The sequence below is a fragment of the Scyliorhinus canicula genome, chromosome 13 (assembly GCF_902713615.1).
Source record: "Scyliorhinus canicula chromosome 13, sScyCan1.1, whole genome shotgun sequence".
Lineage (NCBI taxonomy): Eukaryota > Metazoa > Chordata > Chondrichthyes > Carcharhiniformes > Scyliorhinidae > Scyliorhinus > Scyliorhinus canicula.
This window is the reverse complement of record NC_052158.1, coordinates 60817708-60836278: the sequence shown is the minus strand read 5'-3', so window position 1 is coordinate 60836278 and position 18571 is coordinate 60817708. Positions and strand designations below refer to the sequence as shown.

The window sequence follows — 18571 nt, the reverse complement described above, 5'->3', positions numbered from 1 at the left end:
CCAATCCAACTCATTCATAATTTTAAAGGCCTCCCACTCGGCCTTCTTTCCCTTCCAGGAAAGGGCTCCAGTCTGTTCAATCTGCAGTGGCAGGTAAATACCAGCTGCCTTGCCCATTACTGAGTCAGGTTCTGGAGGCGGACATATTTATGGTTTCTCTTGAGGGAACCTGAGCAGAAAATTCCAGTGCCGCTAATCTGATTTTATCAGCCATGACGGTGGCTCCGGCTCATTCCCACTGTCAGTGCGGCACTAAAATCTGCTGCTCTGTCACTGGGCAAGAGAGAGAAAATCAAATACGTGCCTCCCACCCCGGAATAAAAAAAGCTGCCACTTCGAAAGAAAGCGGATTTGGCTGATTATTTCCTGATCGGGTGGGTTGAGGAGTGGGGGCAGGCTTTGGCTTTAAGCTCCATTATCCCTTCCCGATTACAGCCACAGAATGAAGTGAAAAAGGACTGGAAATATTTGAAGGTAGCTGCACCATAAAAAGAGGGCTGGATTCTCCATCGGTGGGATCCTCCGTTTCGCCGGCTGCCGGGACGGATAATCCCGCTGCCGGTGGGGGGTGCGCCGCACCAGAAAATGGGTGCGGACGGAAAAAGAATCCCGCCTAGAGTCCTTCAAACTAAACCAAATTCAAATACTCCGCATTCGGAATTTCTTGCACTCCGTCAACATTAATTGTTTTATAACAAAGGGGTCTTTGGGTTGAGGAAATTCCTGCCTCGCTCCATCCGGTCTGAGTCACCTGGGTTTTAAACATTCTCAAACAATCATAGAATTTACAGTGCCGAAGGAGGCCATTCGCCCCATCGAGTCTGTACCGGCCCTTGGAAAGGACAACCTACTTAAGCCCACACCACTACCTCATCCCTGTAACCCAGCAACACTGCCTAACCTTTTGGACACTAAGGGCAATTTAGCATGGCCAATCCACCTAACCTGCACATTTGTGGACGGCGGGAGGAAACCCGAGCACCCGGAGGATACCTACACAGTCACGGAGGGAATGTGCAAACTCCACACAGACAATGACCTGAGGTCAGAATTGAACCTGGGACTCTGGAGCTGTGAGGCAGCAGTGCTAACCACGGTACCGTCCCATTTTGCGGCATTTTGCTGAATCTATGGTAAAAAAGTACCAGGAAGGCAATGGACTTTTGATCCCACCATTTCCCCTATGTGCCACGGTTAGCTCTAGGTTGAAACTATTGCTAATTGGCAGCTAAGGGGTTCAAACCCGTCCCTGACCTTCTGGTTTTAAAACTACTTTGTTATCTTTCTCTCTTTTCCTTTAAATAGAGGCATAAAAATGGTAGAGTCAATACCGGTGGCTCGAACCAGAAACTAGGAGCAGTTAATCTCAAATAACTAGCTTTAAAGTGAGCTTCAATCGAATCTGTCAGCAGAATTTCAGCTTTTTTTCATCGAATGAGCAATTGAAGAAGCTACATATTGCTCGATTGTGCCTTTCATGTAAAATAAACCAGTGAGTTAGGTTGCATTTCTGCCTTGTCTTATATTAAAATGCTTTCCAGTCTGCCTTCTGCGAAGGCACACAAAGTATTTTTTTTATAAATGTTTTTCGTAAGGATTTTTCAGCTACACAAGACAAAGGCAATTGTGAACATACACTGAAAACAACAGAAAAGAAAAATCATATACATCGGTTGTCTTTTGCTGCTAACATCGGTTGCAGCTTCTTGTTTGCGTTCTCCAGTGGGTGCTTATTCCCAGCCGGGTCCCCAGGTTTCCTCCCGCCACCTTTCTTCTTGACCCCCCTCCCCTTCCAATCGTCTGGCGTGCCCTCCTTCCTCTCGGCTCCTATATCGTATTCCTGTATGATTGCTCCAAAATATTTTGTTATTTGCTGATCTTGGTTAGGCTCGATGTTTCATTGTTCCCTCCCCCACCCTCCCCCTATCCTTTTCATTGGCATTCATTATTGCGGTGTGACTTTCAGCTTTCTCCGGTTTACTGGCTGCTGGCTGCAAACAGATCTTGGAACAACTGAGTGAATGGCTCCCACGTTTTGTGGAAGCCTTGTTCCGACCCCCGGATGGCGATTTTGATTTTCTCCATCCGGAGAAATTCTGATATATCGGACAGCCATTCTGCAGCTTTGGGTGGTGCTGCTGATTTCCAGTCGAGCAGGATTCACCGGTGGGAGATTAGGCAAGGATAGGCAAGGGCGCTGGACCTCCTCCCCATGAATAGATCTGACGTTCTGAAGGCTGCCACTCTCGGGCACGGCTCCACCCTCATCCCCAACACCTTGGACATTGCCTTGGAAGAAGGCTGTCCAGAACCCGACAAGTCTGGGGCAAGACCAGACCATGTGGGCGTGGCTGGCCGGGTCTCCTTGGCACCGTTCCTATTTATCCTCCACCTCCAGGAGCAACCAGCTCTTTTGGGATCTAGTTAAGTGGGCTCTTTGTCCCACTTTCAGCTGCATTAGGTTTAGCCTTGCGCAAGTGGAGGTGGAGTTGACCTTATGCAGTGCTTCACTCCAGAGTCCCCACCCTATTTCAAACCCTAAGTCCTCCTCCCATTTTTCTCTTGTCTCGTCCAGTCGTGTGTTTGCTCTTCCCAATAGTCGCCCATACAGGTCGCCGCAGTTCTCCTTCCCGAAGATGTCTGCGTCCAGTAGGTCCTCGAACAACGACTGTTGCGGTGGCCGTGGGTATGTCATGGGATCAGTGATGAATGGAGGAGCAGGCTCAAAGGGCCAATAGGCCTCCTCCTGCTCCTATCTTCTATGTATCGATGTATCTATGTCCTCATTTCCCTATACAGGAAGTTTTTGACCTGCATGTATCTTAGTTCGTTCCCCCCTGTCAGCTGGAACCTCTCTGTTAGTTCATCGAGTGTTGTTAGTCTATTGTTAGTATAGAGGTCCATAACTAACAGCGCCCTCCGTCCTGTCTCCACCTTTTGAAGGTGGCATCCATTGTTGCGGCATGAACCTGTGGTTATTGCAGATGGTCACTTTGGTTAGTCCAAAGTGCTGTCGCAGTCGGTTCCACGACCGGAGTTTTCCTATCACTACTGGATTTGTTGAGTATTTGTTCATTGGGGATGGGAGTGCCGCCGTGGCTAGGGCCAGAGGGAGCCCTCCTCCCATTCGTTTCTGGCTCTTTGATCCACCTCTTTACCCTTTCCGCAGTTGCTGCCCAGTGGTATTATTGCAGGTTTGGGAGGGCTAGACCCCATATGGCTCACATTCTCTGCAGCGCCTTTTAAAAAAATCCTTGTGTTCTTCCGCCCCAACAAAAGCACCATGATCAGTTTTTCTAATGAGGTGAAGAAGGTCTTGGGGAACGTAGATCATAATGAATCTGACTAGGAAGAGGAACCTCGGCAGTATGCTCATCTTGGTCGTCTGCACCCTCCCCGCCAGAGAGAGTGGGAGCATGTCCCACCTCTACAAGTCCTTTTTAACTTCCTCCATCGGACTGGTCAAGTTCCGTTTGTTGACCCCTGTTCAGTCATGAGTGATTTGGATCCCCAGGTAGCGGAATTTGTGCTGGGCCTGTTTAAACGGCAGTCCCTCCAACTCTGCCCCTCCCCCTCACGGGTTAACGCATAACATCAGGCGCCTACTGAACGTGATCATGACACCATCCGGGGTGAGAACACCTGAGGTGATCATCTCACTGGACACAGAAAAGAGCTTCAGCAGGGTCGAATGGAAGTATATCTTAGAGATACTGGAGTGGTTCGGACTTGGAGCAGGGTTCATCGCCTGGGTAAAATGCATGTACAGCGGGTTCACCGGGAAGACCTCACTTTTGCCCACATTGAGTTTGTAGCCCAAGAAGGCTCGAAACTCTTTTAAGAGCACAATGATTCCTTCCATGCTGCTTTGTGGATCCGAGATGTAGAGGAGCAGATCATCCGCATAGAGCGGGACGTTGTGCTCTGTCTCCTCTGCGGATCCCCTTCCAACTCGTTGCCACCCTGAGCGTGACCGCCAGTGGCTTGATCACAAGGGCAAACAGCAGCGGGGACAATGGGCATTCCTGCCTTGTGCCTCTGTACAGTTGGAAGTACTTAGAGCTGGTGGTATTTGTCCATACGCTCGCTGTAGGAGTGCTGTACATGAATTTTACCCATCGATGAACCCTGCTCCAAGCACGAACCGCTCCAGTGCCTCTATGACGTACTTCCATTCGACCCCGTTGAAGGTCTTTTCTGTGTCCAGAGAGATGAACACCTCAGGTGTTCCCACCCCGGATGGGGTCATGATCACGTTCAGCAGGCGCCTAATGTTCGACGTTAACTGTGTACCCTTGAAAAAGCCGTTTTCTTTTCTACTACCACCTCTGGTACGCAGTCCTCAGTGTTGACCAGGATCTTGGCTAGTGTTTTCACGTCTACCTTTAGCAGCGAAATGGACCTGTATGACCCTCATTCTGTTGAGTCTTTGTCTTTCTTGGATATCAGCAGGATTGAGGCTTGTGCTAGCGTAGGTGGCAAGGTGTCCCTCGCCAGTGAGTCTGTGAACATAGGGCGGCATGTGGCACAGTGGTTAGCACTGCTGCCTCACGTCCACCCTGTGTCTGTGTGGATCTCAGCCCCACAACCCAAAAAGTTGTGCAGGGTAGGTGAATTGGCCATGCTAAAATACCCCTCAATTGGAAAAAGAATTGGATACTCTAAATTTATATTAAAAAAGAATCTGTGAACATCTCCCACAGGTGAAAGACTAATGCTCCTGTGAATTTCTTTCTAGAAGTCCGCCAGGAATCTGTCTGTACCCTGACCGCAGCCTGGTTTTCATCCCCTCTCTGTGTTCTCTCAGTTCCCTTGAGAGAAATATCCTCCAACCACCCCCTGGTGAGGGGGGCGTCTTGTGCGGCGGGTCGGTCCTTCTCGCTCTGGTGGGGCCCAGCTTCGACACGTCATGCATCTGCCAGCTCAGCCATTTGCTTCTGCTGACTTTTTCTGATTTTTGTTTCTTCACGGCCTCTGGAGTATCTGTTGTTTGCAGTCCCTTCTTTATTTAGTGGACATACATCTTTAAGTTGAGCAGAGGAACTCAAAAGTTGAAAAACAGTACTATGAAGATGTTGAATAGAAGTGCTCAGACTTTCTGGCACCTGAGAGATTGGAAGGATTTGGTTAAATTGGTTGGCTGGTGGCTACCGACTTGGCCAAGGATCATAATCTGCCCGGAAACAGACAATGATTGGGCCCTGCCAGGTTCGTGCTTTCAGATAACCCGAAAGAAAGCTCTTGGAGGTTGAGAGGAGTGGTTGTGTGTTGCTCTCTTGCTCTTTCTCCCTCATGTTTCCTGCTTCCTGGTTCTGAGACCCTGATGAATCTACAGTGAAACCATCACAGACTGAAAGCAAAGACATCATCTGACTGCAGGCCGAGACTGAAGAAAGATCTGACTGGAAGACGTCCATCTGAAATAGAGACTTTTATCTTTTACTTTTAGTATTTTTTTACACCCCTCTTTCTCCTTTGTGTTTGTCTGCCTTATGTGTGTGGCGAGGGTGTGACGTGTTAAAGGGTGGGTTAGAATTAGATAATAATTAATCAGTTGCATTTGATGCCTATTTAATTATAGTTATTGTTATTAATAAACATTACTTGTGTTTACATTGACAAACCTGGTGACTGTCATTGTTGGGCAGTCAAAGACCAAACACCAAAATTGAAAGTTAACTTTAATTGTGTTGTGAATCCGGGTGAACTGTGTTGCGACTTGGCTGGAATTACCTGCAAACAAGCCCAGGGTGCCATAACACTAGATATAGGGCAAGGTGTGCTGCAGATTATAGGGATCATGAGGTCTTCTCTTCAAAGGGGCTTAACCTGAAAGAATATCCATCACAAAACCTGAAGATATATAACCATCGCTAATGGTGAATTCTAGAATCATAATACGCTATGTCAGGAGTCTCCTGTACCAAAGTTGGATCACAAGCACTGCATCAAAAACACGCTGTACTGTTCTCCCTGTGTCTGCGTGGGTTTCCTCCGGGTGCTCCAATTTCCTCCCACAGTCCAAAGATGTGCAGGTTAGGTGGATTGGCCATGCTAAATTGTCCCTTAGGGTCCAAAAAGATAAGATGGGGTTACGGGGATAGGGTGGAGGTGTGGGCCTAGATAGGGTGATCTTTCCATGGGACTGTGCAGACTCAATGGGCCGAGAGGCCTCCTTCTGCAATGTAAAAAATTCTATGTAAAAGCAATCTCCCTGAGTTGCCCTGAGCCAAGAGCTTCTACTACTGTGCCGTGATCTGCCCGCTGATGAGACCTCCTTCACCACGTCGAGACTTCATTGCAAATTTTGCTAAATGCAACATATAGATGGAAGAGTTGGTGACTGGTTTCCTGCGTGGAATTCAGCAATGGTTAGAGTTAAGATGACAGACTACTTGACTGAGAGGTCTGCTTTCCAAACCAAGGCTCCCCCCAATCTTCCCACTCACGCCTCTGATGATGCTCTCTATTAAACAAACACTCTGAGGATTAATACAGCGCTTGGTACACTGGCCCTCTGCCAAGACAAACATATAAAAAACTCTCTCCTTGTCTGAGCAGAGATAACAGCACCAGAGGAGTCATCTTCAGCTTTGCACAATGTCATAAACACCACACGGTCAGATTGCTCCTGATGCTGTTGGCGATCCCCACTTCAGGAGGCTCTCAGCATTGTTATTGATACACTCACTCCTCAATCTCTCCCAATCCATTTTGGGATAATTTCCCCTTCAGGCATTAAAGCTGAGTCTCTTCAGCAGCCGTTATCTGACATCATCGGTTCATGTACACGTCAAGCATGAACACGTGCAGGAATCTCAACCATTATTTCACTGTTTGACTGTATATGATTGAAGCTCACATTTATCTCTGAGTTCACAAGTTAGGGCTAAAAATAAAGGTTAACTCTGTCTGTTGAGACTTTTTCAACTTTTGGTTCAAATGCAGAGCTACACTGAGGTGGAGAAGTGTAACAGCAGAAGACCACACTTGTTCTACAACAGAGTATAATTCAAAAAAATCAGAGAGACAAACTGAATGATCAGAGAAAGATAATAGGCCGAGGGAAAGATGGGTATAGGATCAGAGGTGGAGGGAGAGATGGGTATAGGATCAGAGGTGGAGGGAGAGATGGATATAGAATCAGAGGTGGAGGGCGAGACTGGTATAGAATCAGAGGTGGAGGGAGAGATGGATATAGGATCAGAGGTGGAGGGAGAGATGAGTATAGGATCAGAGGTGGAGGGAGCGACTGGTATAGAATCAGAGGTGGAGGGAGCGATGGATATAGGATCAGAGGTGGAGGGAAAGACGGGTTTAGGATCAGAGGTGGAGGGAGAGATGGGTATAGGATCAGAGGTGGAGGGAGAGATGGGTATAGGATCAGAGGTGGAGGGAGAGATGGGTATAGGATCAGAGGTGGAGGGAGAGATGGGTATAGGATCAGAGGTGGAGGGAGAGATGGTTATAGGATCAGAGGTGGAGGGAGAGGCTGGAATAGGATCAGAGGTGGAGAGATGGATATAGGATTAGAGGTGGAGGGAGAGATGGGTATAGAATCAGAGGTGGAGGGAGAGATGGGTATAGGATCAGAGGTGGAGGGAGAGATGGGTATAGGATCAGAGGTGGAGGGAGAGACGGATATAGGATCAGAAGTGGAGGTAGAGATGGGTATAGGATCAGAAGTGGAGGGAGACGGATATAGAATCAGAGGTGGAATGCGAGATGGATATAGGATCAGAGGTAGAGGGAGAGACGGGTATAGAATCAGAGGTGGAGGGAGAGATGGATATAGGATCAGAGGTAGAGGGAGAGACGGGTAAGGATCAGAGGTGGAGGGAGAGATGGATATAGGATCAGAGGTGGAGGGAGAGATGGATTTAGGATCAGAGGTGGAGGGAGAGACGGGTATAGAATCAGAGGTGGAGGGAGAGATGGACATAGGATCAGAGGTGGAGGGAGAGATGGGTATAGGATCAGAGGTGGAGGGAGAGACGGGTATAGAATCAGAGGTGGTGGGAGAGATGGATATAGGATCAGAGGTGGAGGGAGAGATGGTATAGGATCAGAGGTGGAGGGAGAGACGGGTATAGAATCAGAGGTGGTTGGAGAGATGGATATAGGATCAGAGGTGGAGGGAGAGATAATATAGGATCAGAGGTGGAGGGAGAGCTGGATGTAGGATCAGAGGTGGAGGGAGAGATGGGTATAGGAGCAGAGGTGGAGGGAGAGACGGGTATAGGATCAGAGGTAGAGGGAGAGATGGGGATAGGATCAGAAGTGGAGGGAGACGGATATAGAATCATAGGTGGAGGGCGAGATGGGTATAAGATCAGAGGTGGAGGGAGAGATGGGTATAGAATCAGAGTTGTAGAGAGAGAATGGATATAGAATCAGAGGTGGAGGGCGAGATAGAACATAGAACATAGAACAGTACAGCACAGAACAGGCCCTTCGGCCCTCAATGTTGTGCCGAGCCATGATCACCCTACTCAAACCCACGTATCCACCCTATACCCGTAACCCCCCCCCCTAACCGTACTTTTTTATTAGAACACTACGGGCAATTTAGCATGACCAATCCACCTAACCCGCACATCTTTGGACTGTGGGAGGAAACCGGAGCACCCGGAGGAAACCCACGCACACAGGGGGAGGATGTGCAGACTCCACACAGACAGTGACCCAGCCGGGAATCGAACCTGGGACCCTGGAGCTGTGAAGCATTTATGCTAACCACCATGCTACCCTGCTGCCCCTAATGCATATAGGATCTGAGGTAGAGGGAGACGGATATAGAATCAGAGGTGGAGGGAGAGATGGGTATAGAATCAGATGTGGAGGGCGAGATGGATATAGGAACAGAGGTGGAGGGAGAGACTGCAATAGGATCAGAGTGGAGGTAGTGATGGATACAGGATCAGAAGTGGAGGGAGACCGATATAGAATCAGAGATGGAGGGAGATACTGGTATTGGATCAAAGGTGGAGGGGAAAACAAATTGGAAGATCAGAGATGGAGGGAGAGACAGAAGGATCAGAGATGGTGGGAGGGACAGAAGGATCAGAGATGATGGGAGGGGCATATCGAAGTATCTGAAATTGAGGGACAGACACACAGAAGTATCAGAGATAGAGGAATAACTCACTGAAGATTGGCCCATGAGGCATAAATGAAAGGAATCTATTTGCTAAGCTGGTTTATTATAGAGAAGGATCTTAAGTCTAGATTTAAGGAGTCATCATCACAGGGACTGTACATTGGGCGAGCCCTCTGTACATTGCAATATCCACAAGCATGCAGCCTGGAATGCTCACGCTCAGGGTGAATTGTGGGATTTTCCCACAAAATTAATTTTCTTCACGCACAATATATTCACTGAAGCTTGGACAGGGTCACCGGGGTAATTGGATGCAGCTGGTGCTATTGCGTTGTTTTTTCCCATTCCTTGTCTTTTGGGTCTTCCATAAACGTGGAGCATTGAATTTGGCCACCAGCCATTTCAAAATACCCAAGATGAATTGGATTTTCTTTGGTGTTGGCACAGAGACACAATTAGTACCAGGAGCCTCAAACAAAGATGTTTCTAGAAAGAGTTTTTTTGTCCGTACGATTGAGCATTATTGACAGGATCCACATGGGTAGCTGCCAAACGGGAATTAGCTCGTTAACTGACGAACAAGACTGGCTTTTACTGAAAAGTTCTAAAACATTCTCCATTTCTATTACACCGAGTTATTTTCCATCTGAAAATTTACTTGCGCGTCGCGTGCTAAGGTCTTGTATTATCTTGCAAGTCAGAAGGTTAAATGATTTAATGGAGGCAGTTGGAGTCCAGGATAACGCAATCCGATTTTCCCTGCTTTCTGTGGTAAGGATCTGACGCATAGCTTAGAAGTTTTCTAGTATCATATTTAAGATCTAGAGTGGTTAGCACAGTTGCTTCACAGCTCCAGGGTCCCAGGTTTGAGTCCCGGCTTTGGTCACTGTCTGTGTGGAGTCTGCACGATCTCCATGTGTCTGCATGGGCTTCCTCCGGGTGCTCCGATTTCCTCCCATAGTCCAAAGACGTGCAAGTTAGGTGGATTGGCCATGCTAAATTGCCCCTCTGTGTCCAAAAAGATTGGACGGGGTTACTGGGTTACGGGGATAGGGTGGAGGTGTGGGCTTGGGTAGGGTGCTCTTGCCAAGGACAGGTGCAGACTCGATGGGCTGTAAATTCTATGATTCTATGAAAGCATGGAGAATGATGCTTCCCAATTCACTCTGCGGGACGGCCTAATGATTCATCTGATGGTTTAGTTTCAATTCTTGTTTTATTTTTAAGGATGTAGAATGGGAATAAGCTTCTGGGATGGGGCACACGAGAGGCTACTGCTCTGGGTAAATGCTCTTTTTCACAAACGTTACGGAATTGCATGACAGTGTAAAATACGCAACAGCAAATCGACAACCTATTTTACATTGCTCCTGATTTTTATTTCCATTGAAGCCAGCCGCAATAATAATTGGGAGAGATGTCAATTGGGCTGCCGATAGATACACTTTAGTACAAAGTTAAAATTGACCCTCCAGTTAAGATTGTTGCGATAATTCATTCAGATTCATGTGTTCTGCCCAAACTAACGCTGCAACGGGTTCGGATGATGTTTAATTCAGAGCCCGGTTGCCAGTTGTAACACCACAAATGAAAAGATCGGGGCTTTGCCTTTAGAGAGTGTTCGCTACACGACGGAATTTACACGGTGGCAGTTGCTCGAGTGAAAACAGCCAAGTTTGACCTGCGGAGATGGGTCAGGAAAACTTAAATTTCAGGAAAACACTAACACCTCCCATGTAATCAGGGGCATATTTTATGATCATTACGGAGGGTCTCAATTGGTGGAGGACATGAATACTTTGAGTGTTGATCTTGCACGCATCTGGCACTGAAGAGGAAGCACAATCAAGGCATTCACCATCCTAGTTACTGTGCTCAATGAGTTAGCTCAAGATACAACTAGATAGTGTGGGGCTGGAACTCCTTCCCTAACAGCACAGTGGGTGTACCTACATCACATGGACTGCAGCGGTTCAAGAGGGCAGCTCACCACCACCTTCTCAAGGGCAATTATGAATGGGCAATAAATGCTGGCCACGTCAGCAAGGCCAAATCCCACAAATTAATTAAAAAAAAACATGTGTCCCAGACTACAGGCTGTTTGGTGTGATTCGTTCTCTTGAAGTACATAATGAACCAGTAGGGATTTTGCAATAAGCTGGAACCTTAATGGTCATTTTGTTGTTCAGCTAATCCGCAAGTCAGAACTTGCACTTATGCATCACATTTCCTGGTATCAAGACATCCCAAAGCTTTTAAAATAGTTTCTTCACATAATGTGAATGTCGTTGGCAATGCCAAATCTGGCCATATTGCTCAGAAGCTGGTTACTGTTTGGATTCCTTCACCAGCACATTTCAAACCAGAAAAACCAAATAACTCACCATCGTTGGCAGTCAGTAACTAGTGGGATCGGGGCTGGGACCCCAGCTATTCACAATGTATATTAACGATTTGGATGAGGGAACAAAATGTAACATCTCAAAGTTTGCAGATGATACCAAGTTGGGTGGGAGGGTGAACTGTGACGAGGATGCAGAGATCCTACAGCATGATCTGGACAGGTTGGGCGAGTGGGAAAATCAATGGCAGTTGCAGTATAATTTGGGTAAGTGTGAGGTTATTCACTTTGCAAGCAAAAACAGGAAGGCAGATTACTACCTGAATGGTTGTAAATTGGGAGAGGGGAGTGTGCAGCAGGATCTGAGTGTCCTTGTGCACCAGTCGCTGAAGGTAAGCATGCAGGTGCAGCAAGTGGTAAAAAAGGCTAATGGTATGTTGGCCTTCATTGCGAGATGTTTCGAGTACAGAAGCAGGGATATGTTGCTGCAATTATACAGGGGCTTGGTGAGGTATTGTGTGCAGTTCTGGTCTCCTTTTCTGAGGAATGATGTTCTTGCTCTCGAGGGAGCGCAGTGAAGGTTTACCAAACTGATTCTAGGGACGGCTGGACTGTCATATGAGGAGAGATTGACTAGGTTGGGATTGTTCTCGCTGGAGTTCAGAAGAATGAGGGGGGGATCTCATAGTGACTTATAAAATTCTAACAGGACTAGACAGGGTAGATGCAGGGAAGTTGTTACCAATGATGGTCCAGAACCAGGGATTACGGTCTGAGGATTCAGGGTAAAACTATTTCGGACAGAGATGAGGAGACATTTCTTCACCCAAAGAATAGTGAGCCTGTGGAATTCATTACCACAGGAAGTAGTTGATAGCAAAACATTGAGTATATTCAAGAGGCGGCTGGATATAGCACTTGGGGAGAACAGGACCAAAGGCTATGGGGAGAAAGCAGGATTAGGCCTTTGAGATGGATGATCAGCCATGATCGTGATAAACTGCAGAGCCGGCTCGAAGGATCAAAAGGCCTCCACCTGCTCCTATCTTCGATGTATCTATTTACCTACGTATCCTGACTTGGAACTATATCGCCGTTTCTTCATTGTCACTGGGTCATAATCCTGGAACTCCCTCCTTGACTGCATTGTGGGTCTACATACACCACATTGATTGTAGCAGTTCAAGAAGGTGGCTTCCCACCAGCTACTCAAGGGCAGTTTGCGATGGGCACCAAATGCCAAATTCCAGGAACAAATTATGAAAAAAGAAACACTTTGAACTTCAGAAGACCTTCATACAAAAATTGGGCTTTCCACTGAAAGAGATTTAACTTCAGCTTTGGGTCAAGCTGATTTTAAAGAGCTACCTTGGATCTTTTAAAAATGTTAAATAAAGTATTTTTATTGTTCTGAGAAAGTGTTTATTAGCACTGGGGAAAGTAGCACAGGGGCTGTTAATTCCAGTCTTGTTAGTTACACTCAGCACTTCATTGCCATTAACCTCTGTCAATTACTGCACCCTAAAACAAGGCCAACTATAATAGGATAATTGCCAACTAATCATAGGACTGTTCATATAAACTGTATCACCTCAATATCTGAATAGTGCTTCTCAACAGGATATAATGTACGAAGTATGAGATCATGCACCCATTTTATAAAGTCTGCGGACATTGCGAACTATATCCCAACTATTTGATCAATGGAAAATCTCTGTGTGATACTCAATCATTTTCAAAGATAACCTGACATCTCCATCATTTACCTCTGGCCAGATGGTGTGACCCAGCCCCAGCTTGATGAGGACATTGCATACCTCCACGACCTCAAATCTCATTTTGAATGATTGCCCTGAGGGAGAATCTTCGACCCGAAATGTGGATCGACTGAATTCTGTTTCCTCCACGGATGCTGTCTGACCTGGTGAGTAGCTTTCTGTTTTAATTTTTCGCTTCCCAGCACCTGCATTATTATTGTTTTGGTCCTCACTGTCAGTCAGGTACTTTTCCAACACCAACTGTCGTTGCTGCAATTGTAACCAGACATTAATCTGTTTGAAAATATATTTTCCGACTGCCAGTACTGCTAAAGGTGGGATCATTCTGAGTCTGCATTTGTTTGCTCAGTACTCAATACTTATCAGAACATAAATAGGAGCAGATGTAGACCATTGAGTCTGTTTTGCCATTCAATATGATTGTGGCTGACCTTGGGCTTCAACTCCATTTTTCCACCCAGAGCTAATGGGCACGATTTAAATGGAAAAAAAAAACAAGAGTCCCGTGTTGAGCGCGTTTGCGGGGTATTTCCCGGTACTTGCAGCGCCGAGAACGACCCCGCTATTAAACGGGACTTGTTCCTTTTTCGGAGCTTGGGGAGGAGTGCCCCACTGAGGCTGCACTTACCTTTATTTACTGCACTGAGGAGCTTAGCAAGTTAGTGCAGGAAAGGTCCGGGATGGCGTCCCGCCCCAATCTCTCAACCTCCCAACGTGACCCCTGGATCCCCCAACACCCCAGCTTATCGATTGGGGGGTCCTCAAGTTCCTGTCGTCCTCCCTAATAAGGGCAGGGAACCCCAAGGCCCAAATCGTGGGACGGACAAGACGTCACCAGGTTGGCATTGTCTGCATGTCCAGGATGGCACTGCTAGAGTGCCAGGCTGGCAGTGCCAAAATGCCTAGGTGGATCAGCAGTACCAAGGTACCACCCTGACCAGAGGCCGATCACCTGGGGGCTCCGGTCGTCTAGGAAAGCACACGCCCCATCATTGCGGTTTTGCTAGGTCCGTGTTTGTGGAGATTAATGCCAAACAGCACCATCTCTGGGTCTCCGAGGCAAGGGGATTCAACCACGGGCGCTGGGTAGGTCGGGTGTAGACATATTCAAGTGTGGCTAACTGCTCACGTGCATATGCAAATCCCGTTAGATCTCACGAGGTGTAAGAAGCCGAGTGAATATCACGTTTGGCCTCTCACAAGATTTACCGGTTGTGTCGCATCTTGAATCAGGCGTGGCTGTTCGATCATGCCCAATATCTCTTAACTTCCTGAGAGACCAAAAACCTGGCTATCCCAGCCTGAAATATATTGAACAATGCAGCATCTCTGGGGTAGAGAACTCCAAAGATGCACAACCCTTTGAATGAAATAATTATCCGCCTCTCAGTCCTAAATGATTAGCCCCCTTATTCTGAGACTGCTCCGAGTTTTAGATTTCCCCGACCAGTGGAAACAATCTCTGTGTCAACCCCCTTCAGAACGTGATAGGTTTTAATGAGATCGTCTTTCATTCTAAACATCAAAGAATTTACTCAGCCTCTCATCATAGAACAAATCCCCCCATCCCAGGGACCAATTTAGTGAACCTTCATTGTACCGTCTCCAATATAAATGTATCTTTTCTTAAATGTGGAGACGAGAACTGCTTATAGAACTCCAGATGTGCTCTCACCTGAACCCTGTGCAACTCTGGTGAGGCTTCTTTATTCTTGACTTCAATCCCCTTGCAGTAAAGGCCAGCCTTCCTAATAGCTTGCTGCATCTGCGTGCTAACGTTCTGTGTTCCTTGTTCCAGCACACGCAAGTCTCTTTGGCCAACAACACTTACAAGTTTCCTACCTTTTAAAAAATATTCTGCTAAAACATATTCGACCAAAGTGAACAACTGCTCACTTCCCTATATTACGCTCCATCTGCCATCCTGTTGATGCTTGGCCTGTTATAACAACAGCTCCCATTTTTCTGGTGCCTTTAACACAGTAAAATCTCCTAAGGAGCTTTGCAGGAGATTAAGGAGACAGCATTTTACATCGGGGCACATAAAGAGATATCAGAAAGGGTGACCAGAATTTTGGTCAAAAGAGGTAGGTGACCTATAAGAGCAGAGAGTGGCACAGAGGTTTAGGCAGGGAATTCCACAGTTTAAGACCCAGGTGGCCTAAGGCACATCCATCAACGTTGGAGTGATTAACGTTGGTGATTTCTGAGAGGGAAGAATTGGAAGAACGCAGACTTATCGGTGAGTTGCAGAACTGGACATGACTATAGAGATAGGAAGGAGAAAATCGTGGAGGGATTTGACCGAAGGACAATCTATTTGAAATTGAGGCTTCACCAAACTGGGAGCCAATTTGGTCAACCTACATAGGGTGGATGACTAAACGATGCAAGGTCAGGATATGGGCAGCAACAGTTTGGGATGAAATTCGAGGTAAGCCAGCCAGCAGAGCATTGGAATAATCATGTCTAGAGGTAACCGAGGTGTGGAATTTCTGCATACTGAGGGGAGATATGACCACATTCAGAACTGAAGAACAGACAAGTATTTACCTGAAGTACCCGCCGATCCTGTTCACTGGACGATAGAGCTTTCTGAAGCTGAGCAATGCGGTCCTGCAGCACTGCTGCACCAGCGCTCGTGTCCGAGAGAGTCAGGGACAGACTCTGCACCTTGTCCTTCAGTTGACTCTCACCTTCCTCTATCTTGGCCAGGGTCATCGACTGCCGGTCAAGGGTGAGCTGGAGAGAGGTGGCCTTCATCTCGCCATCAGCTACTTGCCGCTGGAGCATTTCAATTTGGTCCTGAAGAACTTGGACTTCCATCTCACGGTCGTTCAGTGTCAACTGCATTCTCTGCAGCTCCCCCTCGAGAGAGCGCCGCAATAGCTCCAACTTCGTGATACGGTTCTCAGATGCTTCCAGTATATCTTTCAGCTTTCGCTTGTCAGCCTCCAGCTTTGTTTCGTTTGCCTTCATCTTACTGATCTTCTCCTGCATTTGATAAATGTCAGAGATAAACGTCACACTTACAATCTCCTGGGTAGGCATATTTATCAAATGCATGCAGGCTTCATGTCAATCCCCAGCATTATCACTGTCATTTTGTACGTTGCCACGAGGCTATGATCCTTTAATTTCAAAAATATGATTTTCAAACTTTGAATTGACTGGAAGTGTTGCAATTTGAAATGATACAGAATATACTTAACAACATAAGGCCACCTTCCAAGGTGAAAAACAAAGAAACACCTTCAGAGGAGTGTGAAGAGAGAAACATTTCCTGTAATGCAATGACCCATCGAAACATGTCACTGTTTAAGCAAAAGATATTAAAATGCAAAAATCATGGAAATTGAAACACTGGCTTTGATTGACAGACCCACCCAAAACCCCTTGAAAGTACACAATGGATGAAGTATAACTGCCCGGGCTGCAGCCATGCAGAGATATTGCAAGAAGGTTTTCAGCAGGGGAAACAGGCTGAAAGCTAATCTCGCTTTCTCTTTCTCTCTCAATTGGAATAAGTGTCTGACCTGGTTTAAAAGCCAATGTTATTAGAAAACTAGCAGCGAACTGAGACTTTGTAACAGTTGCAACATTTTGTACACCTGGCCGATCCACAAAACCAGGTAATCCAAATCAATAATAATAATCTTTATTGTCACAAGTAGGCTTACATTAAACTACAATGAAGTTTCTGTGAAAAGCTCCTAGTTGCCACATTCTGGCACCTATTCGGGTACACAGAGGGAGAATTCAGAATGTCCAATTCACCTGACAGCACGTCTTTTGGGACTTGTAGGAGGAAACACACGCAGACACAGGGAGAACGTGCAGACTCCACACAGTGACCCAAGCCAGGAATCAAACCTAGGACCTTGGCACTGTGAAGCAACAGTGCTAACCACTGTGATACTGTGCTGACCACAATGTTTAAAAATCTGCATCTCAAGAACAGGTTAACTCTGTATTCTTTGAACATTTTTTATTGGACTCTAACTTCCCTTATTTCTGATACCTGCGTTTGTGCAACATTTGTGTTCAGATTATTTTTTCCTCGGGTTTCATGGTTAATAAATGTGCTCTTTCATAGAACATAGAACATAGAACACTACAGCGCAGTACGGGCCCTTCGGCCCTCGATGTTGCGCCGACCTGTGAAACCCTCTGAAGCCTATCTGACCATAGAACATAGAACACTACCGTTGACATAAGACTTGTTTAATTGGCTTCTTATTTCTCACCAGCTTAAATAGTTAAATGCATTCTGATTTGGAAAAAGGCACATCCTCGTGAAAAAGAAACTTAACACAACTTTGTTGTGGTCAATAGAGGAGGCCGAACAGAGGGGAGTCAATTCATTCCTTCTCACCTGGTTGTAACAACGTAAAAGGAAACTTACCTCCCATCATTCATCTTTTTCGTTCCTTCTCTCATAAAAAGCAATGGCTATGGACTCTTTAATTGGATCCTCCAGTGTCACATTCTAAATATTTTATTGGTCAATGCTGACAATCTTCGATGATAGCGAAAAGAGAATTCATCTTTTTGTGAAATATTGAGGGACTGACAGCTGTATGAATCCTCCAGCTTAATACAGGGATGGTTACCATTAACATTGGACACTCACCACCAATTTTGCCCAACCTTTCCTTCAGGAGCTATTACCTGATGTGCTCTCTTCTCTCCCTCAGATGACTGCAGATTCCGCTCCAATGAGGCCACCTGTTCGGCCAGGGCCTTCCTTTCTCTTTCTCCGCGCCTTAGAGTCTCTTCTTGCAGCATGAGCGTAGCTTGTGCGTTGTTCAGGCGGCCATCTAATGCACGCTTTCCTTGAAAGCAAAACATTGATGTTGCACGTTAAGGCCCAATGTACCAGAATGCAGTCCTCATTTATCCAACAGTGCTTTCACAGAGGCTTGTTACTGTATCCTGCAATCGATCAGTGTGGGAGCTGAGATGCTGGGCTGCTTGAACAAGCGTTGCACCCAAAGTCAACATCAAACACAGGCAATAGTTTGCAATAGTTGAAGAGTGCTGATCAAGGCACTGCTCCTTCATTGTGCCAGTAACTACCTCCATGTCAGGTACAGCAGGAAACAATTGCAGAGTAAAGGTCGAAATCCTCCAACAGCATTGAGTCTGAATGTCACACAAACTTATGGGTGCGGTATTTCCATTGCCACCCAAGCTATTCCGTTAGCTACATGCTAATTCAGTTCCAATCAGTGACTGAGGATATTTATGTTATTTGGATCTGACATTCACTGGGTCCTTTTTTCAGACTTCTCTAAGCTCAGCCTACTTCAGGCCTCATGGTCATTGGAGAATTTTATCCCTTTATTCTGA

The 18571-nt window shown here is 46.4% G+C and overlaps 1 protein-coding gene across 1 annotated transcript in view; it reads right to left on the bottom strand.

Moving 5' to 3' along the window:
- The window catches only part of crocc2 (ciliary rootlet coiled-coil, rootletin family member 2), a 328062-nt gene that overhangs the window by 75470 nt on the left and 234021 nt on the right, over positions 1-18571 (bottom strand). Inside the window, exons 30-31 of the mRNA XM_038817133.1 lie at positions 17891-18054; positions 15773-16213 (exon numbers count right to left, since the gene is read on the bottom strand). Coding sequence (XP_038673061.1) covers positions 15773-16213; positions 17891-18054 — 605 coding nt within the window. The remainder of the gene's footprint in view (positions 1-15772; positions 16214-17890; positions 18055-18571) is intronic.